The sequence below is a fragment of the Lagenorhynchus albirostris genome, chromosome 11 (genome assembly GCF_949774975.1).
Source record: "Lagenorhynchus albirostris chromosome 11, mLagAlb1.1, whole genome shotgun sequence".
Taxonomy (NCBI): domain Eukaryota; kingdom Metazoa; phylum Chordata; class Mammalia; order Artiodactyla; family Delphinidae; genus Lagenorhynchus; species Lagenorhynchus albirostris.
Window position 1 is genome coordinate 73,507,489 of NC_083105.1, and position 22,212 is coordinate 73,529,700.

At 37.7% G+C, this 22,212-nt stretch overlaps 1 protein-coding gene across 1 annotated transcript in view; it reads left to right on the top strand.

Moving 5' to 3' along the window:
* Positions 1-22,212, top strand: part of LOC132529989 (uncharacterized) — a 139,135-nt gene that overhangs the window by 79,897 nt on the left and 37,026 nt on the right. The window contains exon 5 of the mRNA XM_060167064.1: positions 20,995-21,121. Within this exon, the coding sequence (XP_060023047.1) occupies positions 20,995-21,121 (127 nt within the window). The remainder of the gene's footprint in view (positions 1-20,994; positions 21,122-22,212) is intronic.

Below are 22,212 nucleotides of genomic sequence, written 5' to 3' on the forward strand. Positions count from 1 at the left end.
GACCATTTTGAATTGAATTGCTTGGATTTATCAGATTTTTTGTAATGCAGTGTGGTCTACAATAGCTATTACCAGCCTCTTTCCCACCATCACTACACCTGAAAGATAAAGTTCACACATATGACATTCTATCATGTGCTTATCCAGAATTAATGCACAAAGCTGCATAAGTAAAAATCTGTGGTTTATGCACAGTTTCTTCCAGGCCAGCTGCTGTGTCTCCCAGTCACCCTAGGGTCTGCAGTTAAGGACCTGCAAGTCTAGAGAAACTGAGAGAGACGTGTTGGCTTGGCCAATAGATCTTGAGCACCTATAAAGTGCAAGGAGCTGCTGGATCACTGTGGTGGACTTGTCGGGGATTTAAAAATAATAAGACAGCCTAGGAGACAGGCTTTGACACCACTGACAAAAATACACTTCAATTACCAGGCAGTGAGAAAAGGAGGGACGTGGGTAGAGGAACATGTCAGCAGGGTGTGCTGCGTGTGGCCCATCTTCAAGTCTCAGTTGAATCCTACTGTTCAAATGTGGGCCACTTGTGGGAAATTCTGTACCATGAGGGTTTTGCTTAATGTTTAAAAAGTCTTACAAAAAGATGAATAGGAGACATAGCAGGTGGCAAATCAGAAAGTTGTGTCTTGTAAACAGGGGGAGGTCAATCCAACCTCCAAATCCCAAAATATATCAATATCCCATAATAGAGAATCACTATCAGGGAACTTGCTGTTTGTTTATTAGTGGCAGCATGGCATAAAATCAGGATAATTCAGCGTTTAAAATCCCTACTTTGTTTGAATTTATAACTAGTATAAATACTTCTGAGATTATATACATTTAAATTTTTTCTGCAACAAGTTAGACAGGATCACAAATTCACATGATGCTCAAAAGAACACTCAGAAATATTTAATGAAAACCTTCATTCTAGTGATGAGGAAACTCTAGCTCAAATAAGAAGCAAAAAACCATACTCAAGCAAACAAATCTGTAAAAGAGTTGTAATCAGAAATATCCAGTTGTCCTACCTCCTAATTTTGTGATCCATCTGCTTCACCATCAGTCAAAAAATCTGATTCTTCGAAGAAAGAACTTCGGCTTGGCTTTAGAGAGTAAGATTAAAAAAAAAAGAAAAAACCAAACACTTAGGCAAAGGAACAAACAGCCAAAATTAAGTAAATCTGGGATTTTTTTTAAACCAGCGTTGTCTGCATTGTTATTTTGGGCTCAGAGCGATAGCTTGATGCCAAATTTAAATGGAAAGCATTATCTACTCCATATTTATAAATCTTTAGATTCTGCATGTGTCATGAAAAATGTAAGTAAATTTTATAATAGTAAGGTGTGTGGGATTAATTTGTATTCTATGTTGAAAAGCTCCAGGGTAGGCAATTAATTCATGAAACACCAGCGATTGCTGCCTTAAGGGCTACATTGCTAGATAAAATTACAGACCTCAAATCTTATTATTACACTGGTATCTATTTTTTGTGTGGTCTAGGGAATATATCATCTTAAATTGAATATTTACCTAATCAGTAGGCTAAGGGTATCTTCTGGGTTCTGCCCCCTTCGACTCTAGGACACATTGTCTAGTTGTGAATATTAATATGCTGCTTATATAGGTAGGTACTACTGCTTACTGTTTTCACTTCATGGCACACTTATTAAATGATACTTGTATGCTATACTAGAATAAACTAGAGGGGATCTAAATGGAGCTTGGTAAAAATTGTATAGCCTTTATATTAAACAATGATAAAGTAAAACAACTAATGTAAATAAAAATTTAAAATAACAAGCCATAATAAAGTATAAAGTATTGGGAAAGATATCAAATACTTAATTTACATAATTTTCAAGTAATGCTTTTCAGGATTTTTACTGAGAAACTTGTAGTTGCTTCCACAAACATAAGTGTTTTTTGGTTTTTTTGTTTGTTTTGTTTTGTTTACCAGGTCTTACTCTTGAAGTTGTGACTGTAATTCTAATCAGTGTTTTAATAACATCTCTCTATTTTTGATCGTCACATTAGACAAGAAAATTTTAATCATTTTTACGATCAAAAATTTTCAAGCCAGTGTTTTTCAAAGAATCTAGTTTCTTCTTTCTTTGGCACACAAAAACTCATTGCAGTATCATCTGATGATGTGTATGAGACTGATTTCGTTCCAAGTTGGTGGTTGCTTTTGTAAGGTATGTCCCAATAATGATGGTAGAAGGCACAGACTGTGGTAGAGCCTTCACATCCACTAGGCGGTCATATCATCTTCACATGAAGACAGAGATGGGCGGGTAACCACCTAAACCCACGCTGACAAGGTCTCCTGGGACTCCCGCCCCTGACCTGCTGTATCTTTGCTCTGGATCATTAGTTCTTGTAGCAATCCTAGCAATCTCTTGTTCACCATCAGCACTGGCATACTCGCCGCTGGCTGTTGCACAAGCTGATGCCCACTGGTTGAATGGTGAGAGAACTTTGATGGACCCATGGGTGTGGCGTTTCTCACTGTGTCTGCCATCCGAGACCACTTTTGACCTTTTGTCTGACTCTCTCTCTCTCTCTCTCTCTCTCTCTCTCTCTCTCTCTCTCTCTCTCTCTCTCTCTCTCTCTCTCTCTCTCTCTCTCTCTCTCGGGTAACCTTCCTGGGAGACCCTAGAGAGGCTATTTGTGGCTGAATGTGAATAGTTGCAGGGTTCTGGGTAACCCAGGCTGTACCAGGCAGCCCCAAGGGTTGAGGGGATCATTATCTCATGTCCCACTTACAAACATTAGATTCAGAACTGTATACCTAAGCAGACTGCTTGGTACCCTCTGATTCAGGTATGTGACTTAAAACAGCCTTGAAGAACTTTGAAAGTCATATAAAAAATGGCAAACTTCTCTATTTTACCCTTTCTTTACCTAGACTAAACCTGCAGCCTCACAGGAGCTGAGAACATATTTATTCTTTATCTTTTACTTAAGACACTCAGCAGGAAGGTAACACACTTTGAATGAAAAAGGACAATTCAAGTTAGGTTGGTGCTTTGCCTAAGCCAGAAAGGTTTAGGGAGAGAAACTGAGGATGAAGAACAAAAGAGACAAGCTTTTTTCTTTTCTTTTTTTTAACCTCTCATGGTTTGACTTAATTCTATTATTTGAATGATTTTGAATTGATTTGGACACACCCACATTTAAATATAAGTTCCAAAATGCATTCTAAAGTCAAATGGAAAGTAATTTGTGTGGTCTTGTTATGAAAATAATTGTTTTATTCTCTGTATACTCCAGTCTCTTCACTCATTTATTCATACTTGTATTCATCTATTTACACATCATTCATATATTCACAAAATATTTGTTACTGTGGATACTATACCTGGTATTGATCTAGGTGCTGAGCTGGAAAGGTGAAAAAGTCATTATCATTACCTTGGAGGGTCTCCCAGTCTTGAGGGGAGTCATAGAGGTTAACACATAATTATTGTACAGTTGGACAAGTATCATTATAGTCTTATGAACAGAATATCAGGAGAAAAATATTTTATTTAGTCTTATTATGTATTTGAGTATTTACCTGCCCAAGATGGGAATCTATCTAATAGAGTTTGTGCTTTTAAGGACATAATCCAACATGATATTTTTTATTTGCTGAGATCTTTTCTCCATGAAGTGAATTAGGAGCCCAGGCTTCTTCTGTGTCCTGACTCTATTTCCTAGGGCCTCAAAGCCTTTGGAATGTAGTTGGAAGACAGAGGAGAAAAGGGTGTAGAGGCTCTGCTCTTAATCACTCCATCCCAGAAGTGACATTCATTACCTTTGCTCACATTCCATTGACAGGGTATACATGCAGGAGGTGCTGGGTCCTGCAGCCCTGGCAAGTTAACGTCTAGCAATAGTTTTACACAGACGAAGGCTAGGAGCTCTTTGCTGAACTGCTCACATTCTCTGGACAAAAGTAAGGAAGTCTGTGGCTGTTTATCCCCTTCTCAAATATATGCTTCAAAAAAATATATATATTTTTTTCCATCCCTCTAACTCTAATCATGGGCAGCAATATTTCTTCAATATTTTATCCACTCACACTGTCCAGGGAGGTTTCTTCGGCACAACAAGCAAGGCACACTGGGTTTATTTTTATAGCACATTTCCCACAGTCGTATCAGATAAAATGCTTTACATCTCACCAGGTGACTGCTGAATAATCTCACAACTGTGGCTTCCATGTGAAAGGCAGAGATGATTAGCTTCCAAGGTGTTTGTGGGCCAGAATTGCTCTGCTTCCCTTAACTAGGTAGGTTAGCACCTGTTCGAGTCCTTTGAGCTTTGTATACTGTTCCCTTGATTCACAGGAAGAAATCATAGACTTAATAGTCTGGTTGTGAGGATTAAATGAGATATTTTATATAAATTGCTAAGCATGGCTTCAGGCACATATAGAAAGCAATCCATAATTGAGGCTCTTGTCATTGCTAATTAAGGATAGGATATTAAGCGAAAATGGAAGTGTCCTTTTTGTGGAGGAGGATGATATACTGAAACATTTAAACGTATTATTTCCTGTAACTAATTTCTAATGAGATTTCAATGTGTGCTTGCTGTCTGATTCCCCAAGAGAATGGATTTTCTCCCTCACTTTATCACATAGATATTGCCTGAATAAGGTCCTAATACCTGTAACTGAATTCACTTTTAGGATTGCACTATCCTTTAAGAGGCAGCAAAATATATTAATAAAGAGTGTTAGTTCTAAACTCAGATTTCAAGTTCTAGCTGGGTTACTTATCAGCTGTGTGACCTTGATCAACCTGTTTCTGAATCTGTGAATGTTAGCCAGTGATATTCCTTTCTAGGGACATTATGCTGGGAATGAGATGATTTATATAAAACACTTAGCAGAGAAGATGGCATAGAGCAAGTACCTAATACATGTTACTTTAATCATGATGATTACACAGAATATTGGGATTGGGGTCAGATGACCTGAGTTTATATCTGTGTTCTGTTGCTTTTAATCTTACTGAGCCTCGGTCTCCTCATCCATAAAATTGGGCTAATAATATTCTCTTCACACAGTTGTTATGGTGATTTTAACGTATGTGAAAGTTCATAGAATATTGCCTAGAACCTGTAAAATATTAAATACGTGTTAAAATTATTTTCTTTTATTTGCGGTATCTGTGGCCCTAGGCAAGTTGATCTGCCTCTCATATTGGTTATGCCTCCTACTTGGCCTGTTATAGTTAACATCAAAAAAAAAACAACAGGGTTTCCCTGGTGGCGCAGTGGTTGAGAGTCCGCCTGCCGATGCAGGGGACATGGGTTCGTGCCCCGGTCCGGGAAGATCCCACATGCCGTGGAGCGGCTGGGCCCGTGAGCCATGGCCGCTGAGCCTGTGCGTCCGGAGCCTGTGCTCCGCAATGGGAGAGGCCACGACAGTGAGAGGCCCGCGTAACGCAAAAAAAAAAAAAAAAAAACCAAGAAAACAAACCCTCAAGCAACTCTAAAAATAATACTATATCTAACATTATTATTTAAGAAGAGGATGGCATTCTGTTCCTGAAGGATTTGGCCATTGGAATTGTGGAGGAAGACCATCTTGGGATTTGTGTGGTGACATTTCTTAAATGCATGGTATAGCATGGGTTGCTTTCATCACACAGTAGGGAAATACTAATATCTATAATTTTATAATCCCTAACCCAGATTAACTTTAAAGCCATTAGTAAAGACAAATTCCATTTTGATATTTAGTACCCTGCTAGAGTATCTCTCACTACAGAAGTTTAAAATAAGCATTAAAATCCAGAAACAGATAAAACTAGCCTGTGCTGTGGAACACCATATTCGCAGGCAGTCCAATCTGAGGTCCACAGTCAAAAAAGATTTTAATCTATGAACTATGTGTAGTACAGTGGGTGTTGATGGGAGACAATGAGAAATTGACGCCTTTTGACCCTCCCTCTGTCCTGAGGTGGTTTCTATTTCAGGTTCGATCATTACACCATTATAGAGAAGCCCTGCCTATGCTAATATTTTTCTTAGACTTTGAACAAACTCAGACACCATAGGATTTTTTTGTTTTTTTTAACAAGGAGGGAAACCTGAGAGCTTTCTGTGGTATCTCTCTTGTACTCCTCCTGTTCTCCTATGTGGATGCCCTTCTCTATCTTATATCACTTCCCCAGTTCAAGAATCCTTCAAGAGTAGCCTCAAAGCCCATCTCTTCTTTGCAAAGTTACTTGTTCCATATTGCTTACATAGATCTCTCTTCTTCCAACCCCCTTGAAACACTGTTCTTATCTTTCAGTTGAGTGTTGAATCACAGAATTTCTATCATATTATTTAAGTAGCGCAGAGAGAGGCTAATCCTTGAAATCAGGAAATAATTATATCTTAAATTATAATTTACAGCTCCGTGGCAGTGAACACAGTGGCTAAATAAATAAAAATTTAATTAAAATGGTATGCAATGAGGGCCTTACAAAAATGCCGTTAAGAATAACATCGTTTGCATAAAACTGAATATCTAAAAACAGCTAGATAACTATCTAACTTTCCATTTGTATGTATAGATAAAGCACAAGGATTTGCCCATTAGGATTTTATTTTCCATGGTAGGTCATTTCAGATGCTTTAAGTGACCCTGCAGGCATCTTTTTAAGTTTACCTTTGGACCCTGGTTTTTCATCTTGGGACTGCCGCCGTGTACAATCCTAAAATGTTCCATAAAGGCTCAATCTTGCTTTTATTTCATGAGCCGTTTCCATTTAGTTAAAATTAAACTCTCAGCTACAGGAATATCTCCCAGGACTCAAAGCTTTCCCTTCTCAGTTAAAGCGTCTAACCTGCTAGCTTCCTGAGGGCAGTGAGCTCAGAGTGAAGCTGAATGACAGTGAAACCCCAAAGTGACGTGACATCGCTTCATTCCAGAATGGCTGTTCCCTGACGGCTGCATCTAACATATGCACAAAATCTCCCTCTCGATTTGCACTTCCAACACCATTCCTGAAATGTAAGCCTTGTTCTTTGGTGTCTCATAGGTAGCATAAATTAAATGGGATAGTTTTTATATTGTGTTCCACCTCCACGTAGATTTTTCTTTACTGGTTTCTACATGTGTCTCAAGTTAAAGCATTGTTTCCTAACTATCTCACTCCCTCTCCTGTTTACCCTCCTGTCCCTCACTTGCATATGAGAGCACCGTAAGCAGACACCTTTCCTAGTATCCACCATTGATCCATCCCCTATTGCCCTGTCCTCGTAGGACCTGATTTGATAGGAAAAGGTGTTCATTCTCAGATATTTACCAGCATGAGTGAGACTACCAATGCTTCATCCTTTCATTCACTGTGTTAGGTTTGTAAGAGACACATGGAACAAAAGGGGCTTAATCTCTTTTGGCGCCCAGCTGGAAATCCACAGGGAGAGAAGGAGCAAACAGGTATGCTGCTAATTATCAAACAGGTTGTTATGATGGGACATAGAACAGGGAATGAGAGCTCACCTGGTTGGAAGCAGGTGATCAGGGGGTTGACTTTTTAATAACTTTATTGAGGTACAATTTACACACAATACATTGTTCATATTTAAAGTATACTAAATACTGTGAGTTTTAATATATGCGTAGACCCACAAACCCATCATCCCAATCAAAATACCAAATATGTTATAATTCCCAGTGTTTTCTTGTGCAGCTTTGCAATTCTTTCTTCTCTCTATGCTTTACTCACTATATATTAGTTTACATTTTCTAGAATTTTATAAAAATGGCATTATGCTTTTTTTTTTCTTGGTCTGGGTTATTTTACTCAGCATAATGATTTTGAGATTCATTCATGTCGTTGAACGTATCAATAGCTTACTGCATTTATTCACTTACTTATTTATGGCTGAATAGTGTTCCACTACAAGGATATACCACAGTTTAACTTTGCACTCCCTGATGGGCATTTGGGTTGTTTCCAGTCTTGTCTTTTATAACTAAATCTGTTAGGAATATTTGTCTACAAGTCTTTGTGTGGATGATATACTTTCATTTCCTCTTGGTAAAAATTTAGAAGTGGCCTTGCTGAGACATACTATCAGGACTTTTGACTGATGGAACAGCGTAAGAGGTTGGAATACACACAGTAATGGGCACCTTTTGGTCCCTTCCCAGGGGATAAGTATGTACTTCAAAGGTACCTCAAATTTGCCAAGTTTTGAGTCTCAGTTCTCGACCTTCTTTTTCAAGTGTGGTCCCTTGTCAGTATTCCTTTGTTCAGTAAATTGTACCACCATCTGTGAAGTTGGGCAACACAAAGTCAGCCTTGACACCTACCTCTCTTTCATTCCCTTTATTCTATTGGTCTTCAAGTCCTACTGTTTCTCCCTCGTGAAAATCCCTACCATTTGTACTGCCCACGCTCTAGTGTGGGTCACTGCAGTCTCCCCCCCACCCCGGACCACTGGGCAGCATGCTCACCGTCCCCCATCCCTTGACTTGTACTCTCCATCCATTATCTGTGGTTAACATAAAATGACCTTTGAAACATGATATACTCAGCATAAGCCTGAGTATATCACTTCACAGATTAAACCTTTAAACAGCCCTTCATAATCCTTGGAAAAAAGCCCAAAATCTTTACCATGGTTTACACAGTCTGCATATCCGTGTCCCTGCTTAATGTACGTACTCAGCGTTACAACTCAGTATTATCCTCCGGTTCCATTTTATGTTTCGTCTACAGTGAGCTTTATTCAGGTCATCAACTTTTCCAAGTTCTTTATTACCTCTGGACTTTTACACTTCCAATGTCCCTGCCTTTCTCTTCACTTATTTGTCTGACTCTTACTTAACCAAGTTAAATATCATTTCCCCTAGAAAACTCAGGTCTAGGTAAAATAACTTAAGCCTGATCCTCCATACCAATCTTAAGATATTACAATGGCGAAGATTCTGGTCAGCCTCCCTAATTAAAAGTAGGGCCTAGCTCATCACTTTTGCATTCCTAATACCTAGTACAGCAGCACATCTTGAACATATTAAGTGCTCTAATGCATTTGATCATGAAATAAAAGGCTATGACAGTGATCTAGACTTTATATAACAGATGCCTGACAAATATTTGAAAAGTTGAGATGAATTCAAGAAATGTTTCTCAATAACCAACGTGGATGTCACCAATTTCATACACTAATATCCATGACTTTGCTTATGACAGAGGCCCTCTGGCTCTCATTCAAAATTAATTTTATACTTAGTCTACACAGTCCTAGTAAATTCAGGTATCAAGTTTGTTATACCAGAATATATTAGAAACAGAAAATCCAGTGGTTGAAGAGAAAAATTAATGCAGTTGTGTATAGGCACACACACTGCAGCAAAGAGTGAAGATACTGAAAAACATGGAACTGGAATTCAAAACCTCAGTAGTCTAGGGTCATTTTGTCGAGGGTCATATGATCTGATGCCATCATTTGATTGGAGTGGAGGCAGATTTTGATGTTACTAATTAAGGTGCTGATCTGATGAGGCTACTGATAATCATAGGTACCCTTGATTGTGTTCTGTGTGACAGAAATGGAGCTGAGCTCTCTTTGCATTATCTCATTAAATTCTCATAATGACCCTATAAAATTGGTATTGACTTTATAGAAGAGAAAAGGAAAGTTGAGAGAAGTTAAATATCTTGGCCTTGGCTACCTAGCTTTCAGATATGACTCTAGCCTGCTTAGTCTAAGTAGTCAAGAAAGGATTAAATTATGTTCTTTTACCGTATTTAAAGAAACAACAAATTGTAAAAGAAGTTCATTGAAAACAGATTTTTTTCTTTAAATTTTGGATTCTCCAGGGGGATGTTTGAGTTATCTAAAATAATAAGGTAGGAACATTTATTTCCCAATCATGCCAAATAAATGAAGTTTTCCTGTAAATGCTTTCCCATGATTAATTACACTTCATGATTATCTGTAAAATTACGAAAAGACTCTAGCGAACAGTGCTTCCTGAAAAGTGGCAATAGCATGATGCTAATACTAGACAATGTATTACCCTATACGGGCTCATTAAGGGGCCTGGTTTTCATCTTTAATTGCAAAGAACATATATCCCTGATGTGAGTTTGTAGTCATTTTAATAAGAAGTACCAGAAGTGTGAATAGAATCTATCACCAGATCCACTTAGAACCCATTTATCTTTATGACTATATGTGTTATGGATCCTCAGCCCATGATCATACAGACCCCCATCAACACTCATCTTCCTTATGGCAAGTGTAAGATGCAGTGTCTCTGCTGGGAGATGAAATTTTTTTCCACACTTGTGAGTGATAGACTCCTATGTTCCTAAACATTTTTACCTCAACTAATTAATTCCAGCGCTGCATTAGGTAAACCTCTACTCCCCAGCTCTGTCTTTTAAGGAGTGCTCACCACCAGGTAATGACTCAGGGACAGCCCACCCCCAATCAATTCCTCCTCTCTCCCCAACTTCTTCACATTGTCTGATTCCCGACCTCCCCCGGTTTTGATATATTTTACTCTCTTGGATTTAATAAATCGCCACCCCCCCCAAATTCTGTTGTCCAAGTCGATATAGACTTCCCCTTCCCTAGCCAGAAACCCACCTCCATTTAGCATTTTGAAAGCCCACCAGTATGGTGTATAACCAGTACTCCCCACCAGTGCAGTCAACGTGTCTCCATATCTCTGTTTTCACCACTTACCTTCCCCCAGAAGACCAGCAGGATTAATCTCATCATGCTTTTATTCCCATTTTACTCTGTAACTACCAAAAGTCCAAGCATTCAAGATATTTAAATACTAATTTTTATCCCCATAACCTCTTACATCTCTTGATCTGATCTAATCTCCCGTCTCTTTCCAATCCCTCACTCCCCAAATAGTTTCTGTGTATCCTTTAGAATATATAGTCTGTCATTACCAAAATTCCCAATCTTCAGTATTCTCCTTTAATGTTTCCTTTATCTTCTGACTTGAATAAAAAAGTGATTTCCAGCCTTCCCTGGTGGCGCAGTGATTGAGAGTCCGCCTGCCGATGCAGGGGACACGGGTTCGTGCCCTGGTCCGGGAAGATCCCACATGCCGCAGAGCGGCTGGGCCCGTGAGCCATGGCCGCTGAGCCTGCGCATCCGGAGCCTGTGCTCCGCAACGGGAGAGGCCACAACAGTGAGAGGCCCGCGTACCGCAAAAAAAAAAAAAAAAAAAAAAAAACTGACTTCCCCTGATGACACAGCTTTCCTTACTGTCTCCTCAGAGAAGGACAACTCTCTGTTGTAGAGCTTAGAGACTAGATTGTCATTCTCTTCCCCCCCACAGTGCTGCTTCTAAGACATTTCTCCTAATTAAAAAAAAACAAAAACAAAACAACAACAAAAAAACCAAAGCCTCAGCTTGTATGAAGTATGTGCCAACAAACTGTACTATCCTGGCTGTCATAATCATCTATTAAATCTCATTCATTTCTCCTCATTTCCTGAATGTTTTTGCTTGCAGCCTCCTATTTTTCTGTCACTATTCTTGTCATTATTTTTGGAGATTTGAAAAGTCCCATAGCTCATCTGCCCGAATCCCAATTAGGGAAAAAATCTGCTTTATGGTGATAAATCCCTCTTGATCATAATGACTTTTTAAAAATACGTTGCTGGAATCTATTTGCTAATATGAGGTAGAACTTAAGATCTTAAAAGAAATGTGCTTCTAGTTACTTTTGGGTAAATTTTCCATATCTGATTTTTGTATTAGGACTCTTCTGATTTTTTAATACATTGGAAAATAACTGATGTCTTTCTAAGGTGTATATCTTTGATTATATTTTCTATTTTCATAAAGCTACTTGTATTCTCTACTCAAAACAGGAGTAAATAATGGCTGCACATAACTAATCAATAATCAGCCATTTTGTCCAGATTTTCAAATGTGTTGGTATAAAGCTACCATTGTATTCTTTTGTAATTAAAAAAAAAAAACCTCTGTTTTATAGCTAGTCCCATCACTATCATATTTGCCAAATATTGCTTATTTTATTGGTCTTTCTAAAGAACAAGCTTTTTGTTTTATTTGTCAAGTTTACTGCTTTTCTTCTCTATTTTTGACTTTTCTCTTGATTAATTTTGTCCTTCCACTCTTTGGGATTTACCTTGTTCTTTTTCTATGTCTACTGTTCATTTCCTGTAGCTTCAAGAGCCATTTTCAACAACTCAACAAGCTCTGCCAGCTGTGTCATGGCCACTTCATCATATGCCATTAAAACTTAATCTCATACACTGGGTGAAGACTCAGCAGTCTTATTTTGCTTTCAAAATTGTTCTATGGCCTTGGATCCTCCTTCTCCTAACTTAGCACTATCATCAGGGAAGATTCTAGTGGGCCTAGAATTCTAGGCTTGCCTTTCCTGCAGTTTCATAATAAAAGAAAAAACATTTCCACCCTGTTTTTGATGTTGATCGAAAATTTAGCAACACTTCTTTGCACTATATTCAAATCCCAAAATATAAGCAAGCCTTCATGCACACAGTCTCACTAAAATGTCATAATTTTAAACTATGTATGACCTTGAACAATGACCTTTCCAAATACTCCACACTCTTCTTAGGTGTTCAGACTTTTTCATTCCTACAACATCTTTTACACATAGTCGATTTGTGTCATAAGTTCTTCCTCACTCCCACTTCTGAGTATATATCCAAAGGAAACATCATCATTATTAGAAGAGATATCTGTACTCCCATGTTCATTGTAGCATTATTCACAAGAGCCAAGGTATGGAAACAACACAAGTGTCCATAGTAGATTAATGGATAAAGGAAATATGGTATATATACACACAATGGAATATTATTCAACCTTAAAAAAGAAAATCCTATCATTTAAGTCAACATGGATAAAACTGGAGGACACTATGCTAAGTGAAATAAGACAAAGACAAATAGTGCATGATGTCACTTATATGTGGACTCTAAAAAAATAATGAAATAAATCAACTCTTCCCTCCCTGGACATTTTCCTCAGCAGAATCTAGCAGCCTCTACTATGAGTCTTATCTTTTTTTTTTTAGTGTTTGTACCAGATCACAACCCCAGGGAACCTATGTATTTACCGATGTATATCTAGATTAAACTTTACCATTGTTCTTTTTCTTTGCAATTCATTCCATCCACTTCTGGCATCAGAACCTCATTTTTCCTTTGGAGAAGTCCTTGTGATTCAGGTAGGCTGTGTGTCTCCTCCCTAGGCTGTGTGACTTGGGGCTGGCTAGACACAGTGTTTTATATATACTCTATATGTCTTAAGTACTTATTTCTCTGTTTTCTATCATTTTCCCTCCACATTTTAGTGTAGTTATTTTTTCATTGACATTTGTAATCCTTTCTTTTGTTTGACTAAAGTACTGTTCAACCGATCTTCTGAGTGCTTAATTTCAGCATTTTTAATTCTAGAAGTTTCTTTTGGTTGCATTTCACAGACAATTTTTGCTTAAATTGTACATGTTGTCCTTTTTTTAATACATTAATCATAATTTTAAATAATAGTTTCATTGAGATATAATTTACTTTCCATATTATTTAAAGTGTACAATTTAATGTGTTATGCATCTACCACCACAATCAATTTTAGAACTTTCATCCACACCCACAAAAGAAAAAGAATCTATTATAGGTCACTCACTCCCCCATTCCTCCAAACCCTAGGCAGCCACTAATATACTTTGTCTCTACAGATTTGTCTAGACTGGACATTGCATACAAATGGAATCATACAATTACTTAGTATGTTTTCAAGGTTCATCCATGTTGTAGCATGCATCAGTACTTGATTTCTTTTTATGGCTGAATAATATTCCATGGTGTAGATATTACTATGTTTCATCTATCCATTCACAGTAAATGGCCATTTGGGGTATTTCCACTTTGGGGCTCTTATGAATAATGCTTCTGTGGTTGGATTTACGTGCAAGTTTTGTATGCAGGTCTAGATTTGTTTTTTAAATTAACAGACTATTTCGGAGCCGTTTCTGGTTTACAGAAAAATTAAGCAGAAAGGACAGAGTTCTCATACCTCCTTACCTCTCTACCCAGTTTCCCCTATTATTAATATCTTACATTAGCGTAATACATTTGTTATAGTTAATGAACCAATATTGACACATTATTACTAACTAATGTCCATGGTTTACTTTATACTTCACTCTTTGTTTTGTACATTATATGATTTTTGACAAATGTGCAATAGCCTGTATCCACCATTACAGAACCATACACAGGAGTTTCTCTGCCTTTAAAATTCCGGGCTTCACCCATCCTTTTCTCCCTCCCCACAACCTCTGGCAACCACTGATCTTTTGACTGTCTCCACACTTTTGCCTTTTCCTAAATTTCATATAGCTGCAATCATATAATATGCATGTAGCCTTTGCAGATTGGCTTTTTTTTCACTTAGCAATATGCATTTAAGCTTCTTCCATGTCTTTTCATGGCTACATAGCCTTCTCTCTTTATTGCTGAACGCTATTCCTTTGTACCGATACACCATAGTTCGTTTATCCATTCACCTATTGAAAAACATCTTGGTTGATTTCAAGTTTTGGCAATTATGAAAGAAGCTGTTATAAACATCCACGTGCAGGTTTTTATGTGGATGTAACTTTTCAGTTCCTATGGGTAAATACCAAATAGCATGATTACTAGATCACTGTATGGTAAAAGTATGTTTAGTTTTGTAAGAAATTGCCAAGTATCCTCCTAGCAACAAATGAGAGTTCCAGTTGTTCTGCATCGTCAACCACTTTGGTATTTCAGTATTTGGATTTTAGACTTTTGAATAGGTGTGTAGTGGTATCTCATTATTGTTCTAATTTAAAATTCCCTGATGACATGGAATGTGTAGCATCTTTTCATATGCTTATTTGCCATGTGTCTATTTTCTTTGTTTAATCATAGTTGTTTTGTTTTTTAACCAAGGCCTACTAACTCTTGTCCTCCTGTGTCTATTTATATTTTCTTTTTTCCTTCTTTCTTTCTTTTTTTTTTTTATCTTTTGATCATTTAGTCTTTTTCCTGGTATGTCCAATTATTTTTATATTAAAATTGGGCTTAACTTATTTTAGGAAACTATAAAGATACCTCCACATTCAGGATGTTGTTATCGTTCTCTTGAAAAGATTTCCTTTTGCCCATGGCAGACAGTTACTATAGGGACTGGAAATCTTAGTCCATTCTCAGTTTGAGCTCATTCAAAGCCGTTTTTCACTCTGTGTGAAGGTTGCTCTATTTCTGTCTTGTCCTTCCTCTACGGGTGTTGCCCTTTGGGATTACCATGTGAACGTTTAGATTCTCCCTATTCCCAACTACCCTTGTATTTGTTAGGCTTTAAATGTAATGATTCCCCCAGCCCTGTGAGACTAAGGATACGTGTAGCTTGTCATTCCATTAGTTGTTGCCTTTAGCTTGAGCCCTTGCCGTTTGGCTTCTGTGGTTAGAGTCTTTTGAACTCCTTGGCTTTTCAGCTCCTAGGCTGTATGAGTTGAATCAGCAAATGCCCCAAGGAGAAAAGCTGCACCAAATGTCAAGCTTGCGTCTGTGTTTCCCTTCTCTCCAGAACTTGGCCCACATGTCTCGGTGTGTGTCTAACATTCGGATGCTGGCGAAGAGATGTTTTCTTACTTTATCCGGGTTTTCTAAAATTTCTTTAGACTTCACCTGATCTTATGTTATTATTGAAGTATCATCTCAATTATCCCTAGGAAGAAAATTTACAATTTTATGTTTTATTTTTTTATTTTCTGTATTACCTCAGTTTCTGTAGAGACCTTTTACCTGATTCTTCAGTCTATTTCCTGTGTTACCAGTAAGATGGAGATAGGTGGAGGCTAAGAATATTGGGGGGGAAATCACTGATGAATGATATGTCTCGCTCTTTTTGTTTTTCCTCTCCTTATTTACTCTGGCAGCCTACATTTGCCCTTCTTGATTTGACCCAGTTGCCCAAATACGCAACCCACTCTGGCAAAGACCTGACTTTACTCTCATAAATGTCTGCATGTTAGGATTAGCTAGATGATGAACACCATGCCAAAGTTTTTTGTGTGACCAGTCAGAATGGCCATCATTAAAAAATCTACAAACAATAAATGCTGGAGAGGGTGTGGAGAAAAGGGAACCCTCTTGCACTGTTGGTGGGAATGTACATTGATACAGCCACTATGGAGTACAGTATGGAGGTTCCCTAAAAAACTAAAAATAAAACTACCATACGACCCAGCAATCCCACTACTGGGCACATACCCTAAAAAAACCATAATTCGAAAAGAGACATGTACCACCATGTTCACTGCAGCACTATTTACAATCGCCAGGACATGGAAGCAACCTAAGTGTCCATCGACAGGTGAATGATGAAGAAGATGTGGCACATATATACAATGGAATATTACTCAGCCATAAAAAGAAATGAAATTGAGTTATTTGCAGTGAGGTGGATGGGCCTAGAGACTGTCATACAGAGTGAAATAAGTCAGAAAGAGAAAAACAAATACCGTACGCTATCGCAGATATATGGAATCTAAAAAAAAAAAAAAATTGTTCTGAAGAACCTAGGGGCAGGACAGGACTAAAGATGCAGACATAGAGAACGGACTTGAGGACACGGGGAGGGGGAAGGGTAAGCTGGGATGAAGTGACAGAGTGGCTTGGACATATATACACTACCAAATGTAAAACAGATACTAGTGGGAAGCAGCCACATAGCATAGGGAGATCAGCTCCATGCTCTGTGACCACCTAGAGGGGTGGGGTAGGGAGGGTGGGAGGGAGGGAGACGCAAGAGGGAAGAGATATGGGGATATATGTATATGTATAGCTGATTCACTTTGTTATAAGCAGAAACTAACACAGCACTGTAAAGCAATTATACTCCAATAAAGATGTTAAAAAACCAAAAAGTTAGATAGTAAAAAATTCAAAAGAATTGCCCACACTCCTCCAACAGATTCTCTAACATTTAGCAGAACAGAATTCACACTGAATCTGGTTTATGAGTAAAAGACAAGTCAACTTTAAAGTGGTTCACAGATGACAACATTTCTTTTCCATGTGCCTGCTTTGGAGCCATATTTCTGCTGACCACTCAAAACTTTCCTCTTGAGTATTCTGTGATATATTAGAACCAGGAATAAGGGATGTTAGTGCTGGAAGGGTCAGCCAGTGGTCTGGGATTTAATTCACATATCCTTTCTGCACCAGGCTCTTTAAGATCATTGAGTTAGCCTAAGAATTTTGAAGCTGTAGAATTCAAGACAGTGCATTACAATATGCCAATATTACTATTCTCCTGCTCTGACATTCTCCACTGGTGGACAGATGAAGGAGAAGGAAGGGCAGTCACCAGTAACTGAGAGTAAATGAAACTGGAATATTATAATTCAGTATCATTTGAGTGACTGAATTGGCTGGCAGAGTGTTCTGCAGTTAAGGGTGAGGAAAGATTAATTCTGCACATGACACCACTACTGTATTTATACAAGTCTACTGGGACAGTTGTTTACCTTGAATTGTTTTCTTCATTCATTTCAGTCAGACAGTTGTGTTGACTGATTTTCCTTTTTGATGTATGAAATGACTGACTGAATTTACCATTTAATTTCCACTAATGCACTGTAAAAACAATACATTACTTAAATTGGATTGGAAGGTATGAAAATGTTTACCCCAGAACTAGAAAGGCCAGATAAATCATACGAAACATTTGACTGTGAGTGTTAGAAAGCTACTGAGGTAGCCATGACCTAGAAAAGTAAAATAGAGAAAGAAACTCACTGAAGTGAGAACAATATTCTGCACATGCGTTTCTAGCCCAGTCATTTAGAAGCTACTGATGAAGAGCAAAAGTCTGAGAAACCAAATGTGACTCCTAAGAGGTAGAAAAGCCAGTAGATCTTAGGACAGTGTCATAGGACTAAGGAAACCAGAGTTGGAATTGAGAAATAACAAGGCAGCTAGAATTTTAAGGACCAAAATCACAGAGAGAGTAAAGATTCAGAGAACGGAGCTGGATTCAGCAACAGTGTTTCCTTGCAGTATTTTCCATGTATAATAGGTAGACAAGACAAGATGCTAAGAAGTCAAACAAAAGCTAACTGAAGTCAAAGCAAAGACTTAGTTGGCTCATAATGCTGAAGAGACAAAATTGGGGTTCAGAACCTATGAAAGATTTGTGGCCCAATGGAAAACTAATGATATGAATTAGGACATTGGAAGTCTCTACATGTGTGTGTGTGTGTGTGTGTGTGTGTGTGTGTGTGTGTGTGTGTGTGTGTCTGTGTGTCTATGTGTTAGGAAGGTTGATGCAACATCTACATTGAACCTCATAAAGAAGGAAAATGAGTATGAAGTTGGTCCAGTGACTGAGGTGATCTTCCCCTCTGCTCCCTACCTAAGAATAGGAAATTCTCTCCTCAAGAAAATACAGTTGACCCTGGAACAATGTAGGGGTTAGAGACGCTGACTCCCTGTGCAGTCAAAAATCCCCATATAACTTTATGGTCGGCCCTTCTTATCTGTGGTTCTGAATCTGAGGATTCAACCAACCACAGATCGTGTAGTACTGTATTACTTATTGAAAAAAAATCCATGCATAAGTGGATCTGTGCAGTTCAAACCCAGGTTGTTCAAAGGACAACTGTAAAGTCATTCAGATTCTCTACAACTTGTCATATCCCAAGTCTGGTATTCACTGAAGAACCACCAAGACTACCAAGAAAAGGAGAATTAGAATAAAAAAAAAGAATCAGAATCATAGATGACCTAAACGTTCAAGTTCATACATATTTTGGTAAATATTATCAAGTTCAAGAAAATAGATGACAAGGTGAAGAATTTAACTTGACAACTAGAAACTATAAACTGATTGAAGTTGAACTGATAGAATTAAAAATTATACGAAATTTAAAACTCGGTAGTGGATTGGACGCAGGTAAACAGAGGTAAGTGAACTGGAAGATAGAGTAGTAACAATATTAAGACTAAAGCATGGGAAACGAAAAGAATAAAAAGTACACAAAAGCGCATTTGAGACATATGGGCCACAATAAACATTTTTATCATATGTGTAAACTGGAGTCCAAAGAAAAAAGGAGAGAGAGATTGGGATGAAAACAATATTAACAGCTGAGAGTTCTCTAAAACTAAAAAGAATATATGGAGCCTTAAATTCAATAAGCACTAAAAAAAAGCAACAAGAACAAATACAAAGAAAACCACACCTAAGATCACCACAGTACAATTCATGAACAGCAAAGAAAAACATGACATCTTAAAAGCAGCCCGAGGAAAAAGAGAGAGATTACTTTCAAAGGAACAATAGGATTGAGATTACAGCTTACTTCTCAGCGAAACTGACTGGATACTAGAAAATAATGGAATAACATTTTTAAGTGCTAAAGAAAAGAACTGCGCATTGGGAATTCTAGAGGCAGAGAAAATGTTGTTTGGAAGGAAAGATGAAATAAGGAAATTTGCAGACAAACAAAATTTAGAAAATATGTTCTCATCAGAACTGACTGAATTAAATTCTAAAGGGAGACCTGCAGGCAGAAGGAAGATTATCACAGATGAAAATAAGGACTTTATAAAGAATTATGTATAACAGAAAGGATAAATAAGTGGATAAACCTAAATAAAATCTAACAGCAAAAAAGAGTAATAATAAAATATATCAAACATTAGAATGCATTACAACAAAAGGAAGAGGAAAAAGTAGTAAAAGAAATTTAAGATCTCAGCATTGCTTGAGAAGAAGTAAAAGAGCTAATAAGTCATGGTACATGTGTAACTGCTACTTATGTAAAAATAACAAGCTAATACAAGGGAAAATGGAATTTGAAGAAATCTCAAAGGAAGAAAGAAGAGCAAAAGGAACATAACAAGGTGGGACAAATAGTAAGCAAGGAGTAAACGGTCTATAAGAAAATACATTAACTGTAAATACTGAAATTAAAGGACAAGGATTATTGAAACAAACCAAAAACCTAATTCTATGCCACCTACAAGAGACAAGAGTCAGATTGAAAATGAAAGGATTCAAAAATTATGTCATAACAACAATAAGTAAAATTGCAGAAGATTTTTTAATGTTAACGTAGATTTGAAAGCAAAAAGTATCACTGGCGATAAGGCAGGATAATAAAACCCACTGTTACTTTACAAGGAATATATTATAAGTCTAAACTTCAATGCAATATATGAAGGGAAATTCCAAAAATCTAAGTAGAAATAGAAAAATCTAAATTACCTAGATCAGTAACATAGAACCACAACAACAAATCAGCAGATTATAGAAGATCTGAATACCATCATTAAAAACTTTGGCCTAAATTTACATAAAACACTGCACCGACAATGATGGAATATATATATTATGCAGAAATTTTTAGGTGCACATGGCACATTTATAAAATTGACTATATTCTGGTTATAAAACAAGGCTCTGAATAAGCAAGAAATTTAAACCTGTATAACCAATATTTTACCAAATAGTTGGATATTAAAAACATACTTCTGATCATTATGTAGGTCAAAGATAAAGTCGCAATGGGAATTAGAATTTTATTAATTGAATGATGATGAAAATATGCCATAACAAAACCTGTGGGTTGCAAATAAAGCTGTGGTCACAGAGAAGTTTATGTATTCCAATTATACTCTCTAAATGTAAAACGGAAAGGAATAAAGCAACTAGAAGATAACCTATCACCTGAGGTAGGCAGCTCCTGAACTGTACCTGGTGGGGAAGGCAGGGCAGAACTTCAGGAGGCCAGCTGAGAGCACGGTGAACACCATGTCAGGAGCAGTCTCCAAGAAAGAGAATTTAATGTACAAAGGGATGACTAAAATATATTTAAGAGCTAGCACCCTGACCCCTCTTAAGGATGACTTATGTTGCTGGGGAAAAAATAAGAAGTGCTCGATGTAGAAGGTGAATAGCTTTATAATTCCCAGGAGAATCTTGGCACCAGGACCACACAATGAAGAACTTGGAGTCCCCGTGGCTAGTCCAGCAGAGAGAAAAGGAGAAACAGAGATGCGAGAGAAAATAAAGGGAACTCTTGGTGCAATTTGGTGCTGCTGCAGGCCCAAGTCCAGGTATGTGCTCTCTATCTCCACATCTTAAATAAAAGCCACCATGTTCCTCAGTCTTTCAGGTACTTAGAATTTCTCTTTAGAACCTGAAAATGGGGTCAGGTCTCCTGTCTGCATTGCTACAGTACAAAATAGAGGCAGGATGTTTGAAATAGTTCTCCATCTGGCAGAGGAGGCCTTGAAGCTGTGAGCCACTCGCTGCAAACCAGCAGGACATGAAGGATTCTTGAGCAGATCTGAAGCTACTGGGAGGCCTTTGAGGAGTTAAATCCCATAGTAAATACTGTACCTTCAATGGCCCCTTCTCCCTCTCTGTCCAGTCTTCCTCCACTCCCGTGGGGGCCCAAAGGGGTTAAATGAGCACTCTGATGTAATCAATATAGCAAATTACTGGTATCTTCTATGGATTATTGAGATCATAAATGCCCTATATACAGTATTATGTAGAAAGCAAGAGAGTTGATATAATACTTATATAAAACCGTGAAGGTGGAACTATCGTCCTTGGTCCTTACCATATAAACACACACACATAGACACACACACACTTAATGGAGATTGAAAATTTACTTATTTATTATTTTCCAAACCAATAGATGCACACCTAAATCTCCAATGGTAATGTCTATGATAAGCTTTTTTAGTCAGGGTATCATATGTAGACATAGCAGTTTCAATTCAAAATCAGGCTACCACCTGTTAAATATACAGGAGTCCATGTTTATGTGCCATGATCCATCACTGTTGTGCTAAAGCCATGTAAGCAAATTAAATGGGGATATCTAGGAATCACAACTACTATATTTTTCATATCTTTGACAGTAATACATATCTCTTCAATAATTCCAGAAATGCAGTATTGCTGTTGATTTCAAGCTTGTTGGAATGGGAGACAAGTTCAGTTCAGTTTCATTTGGCTTTCCTACACAAATTTGAAAAGCAAGACAAGGGGTGTTCTATCACTAACTGTGTTTTTTCCACTTATATATCAGGAACGGGATAAATATCCACAAATTTCATTATGAACCAGTGAGCACACTGTGAGTTGGGCTTGGGTCAGAACTCAGCTTATCACCTGGCCTCCATATCTCTCA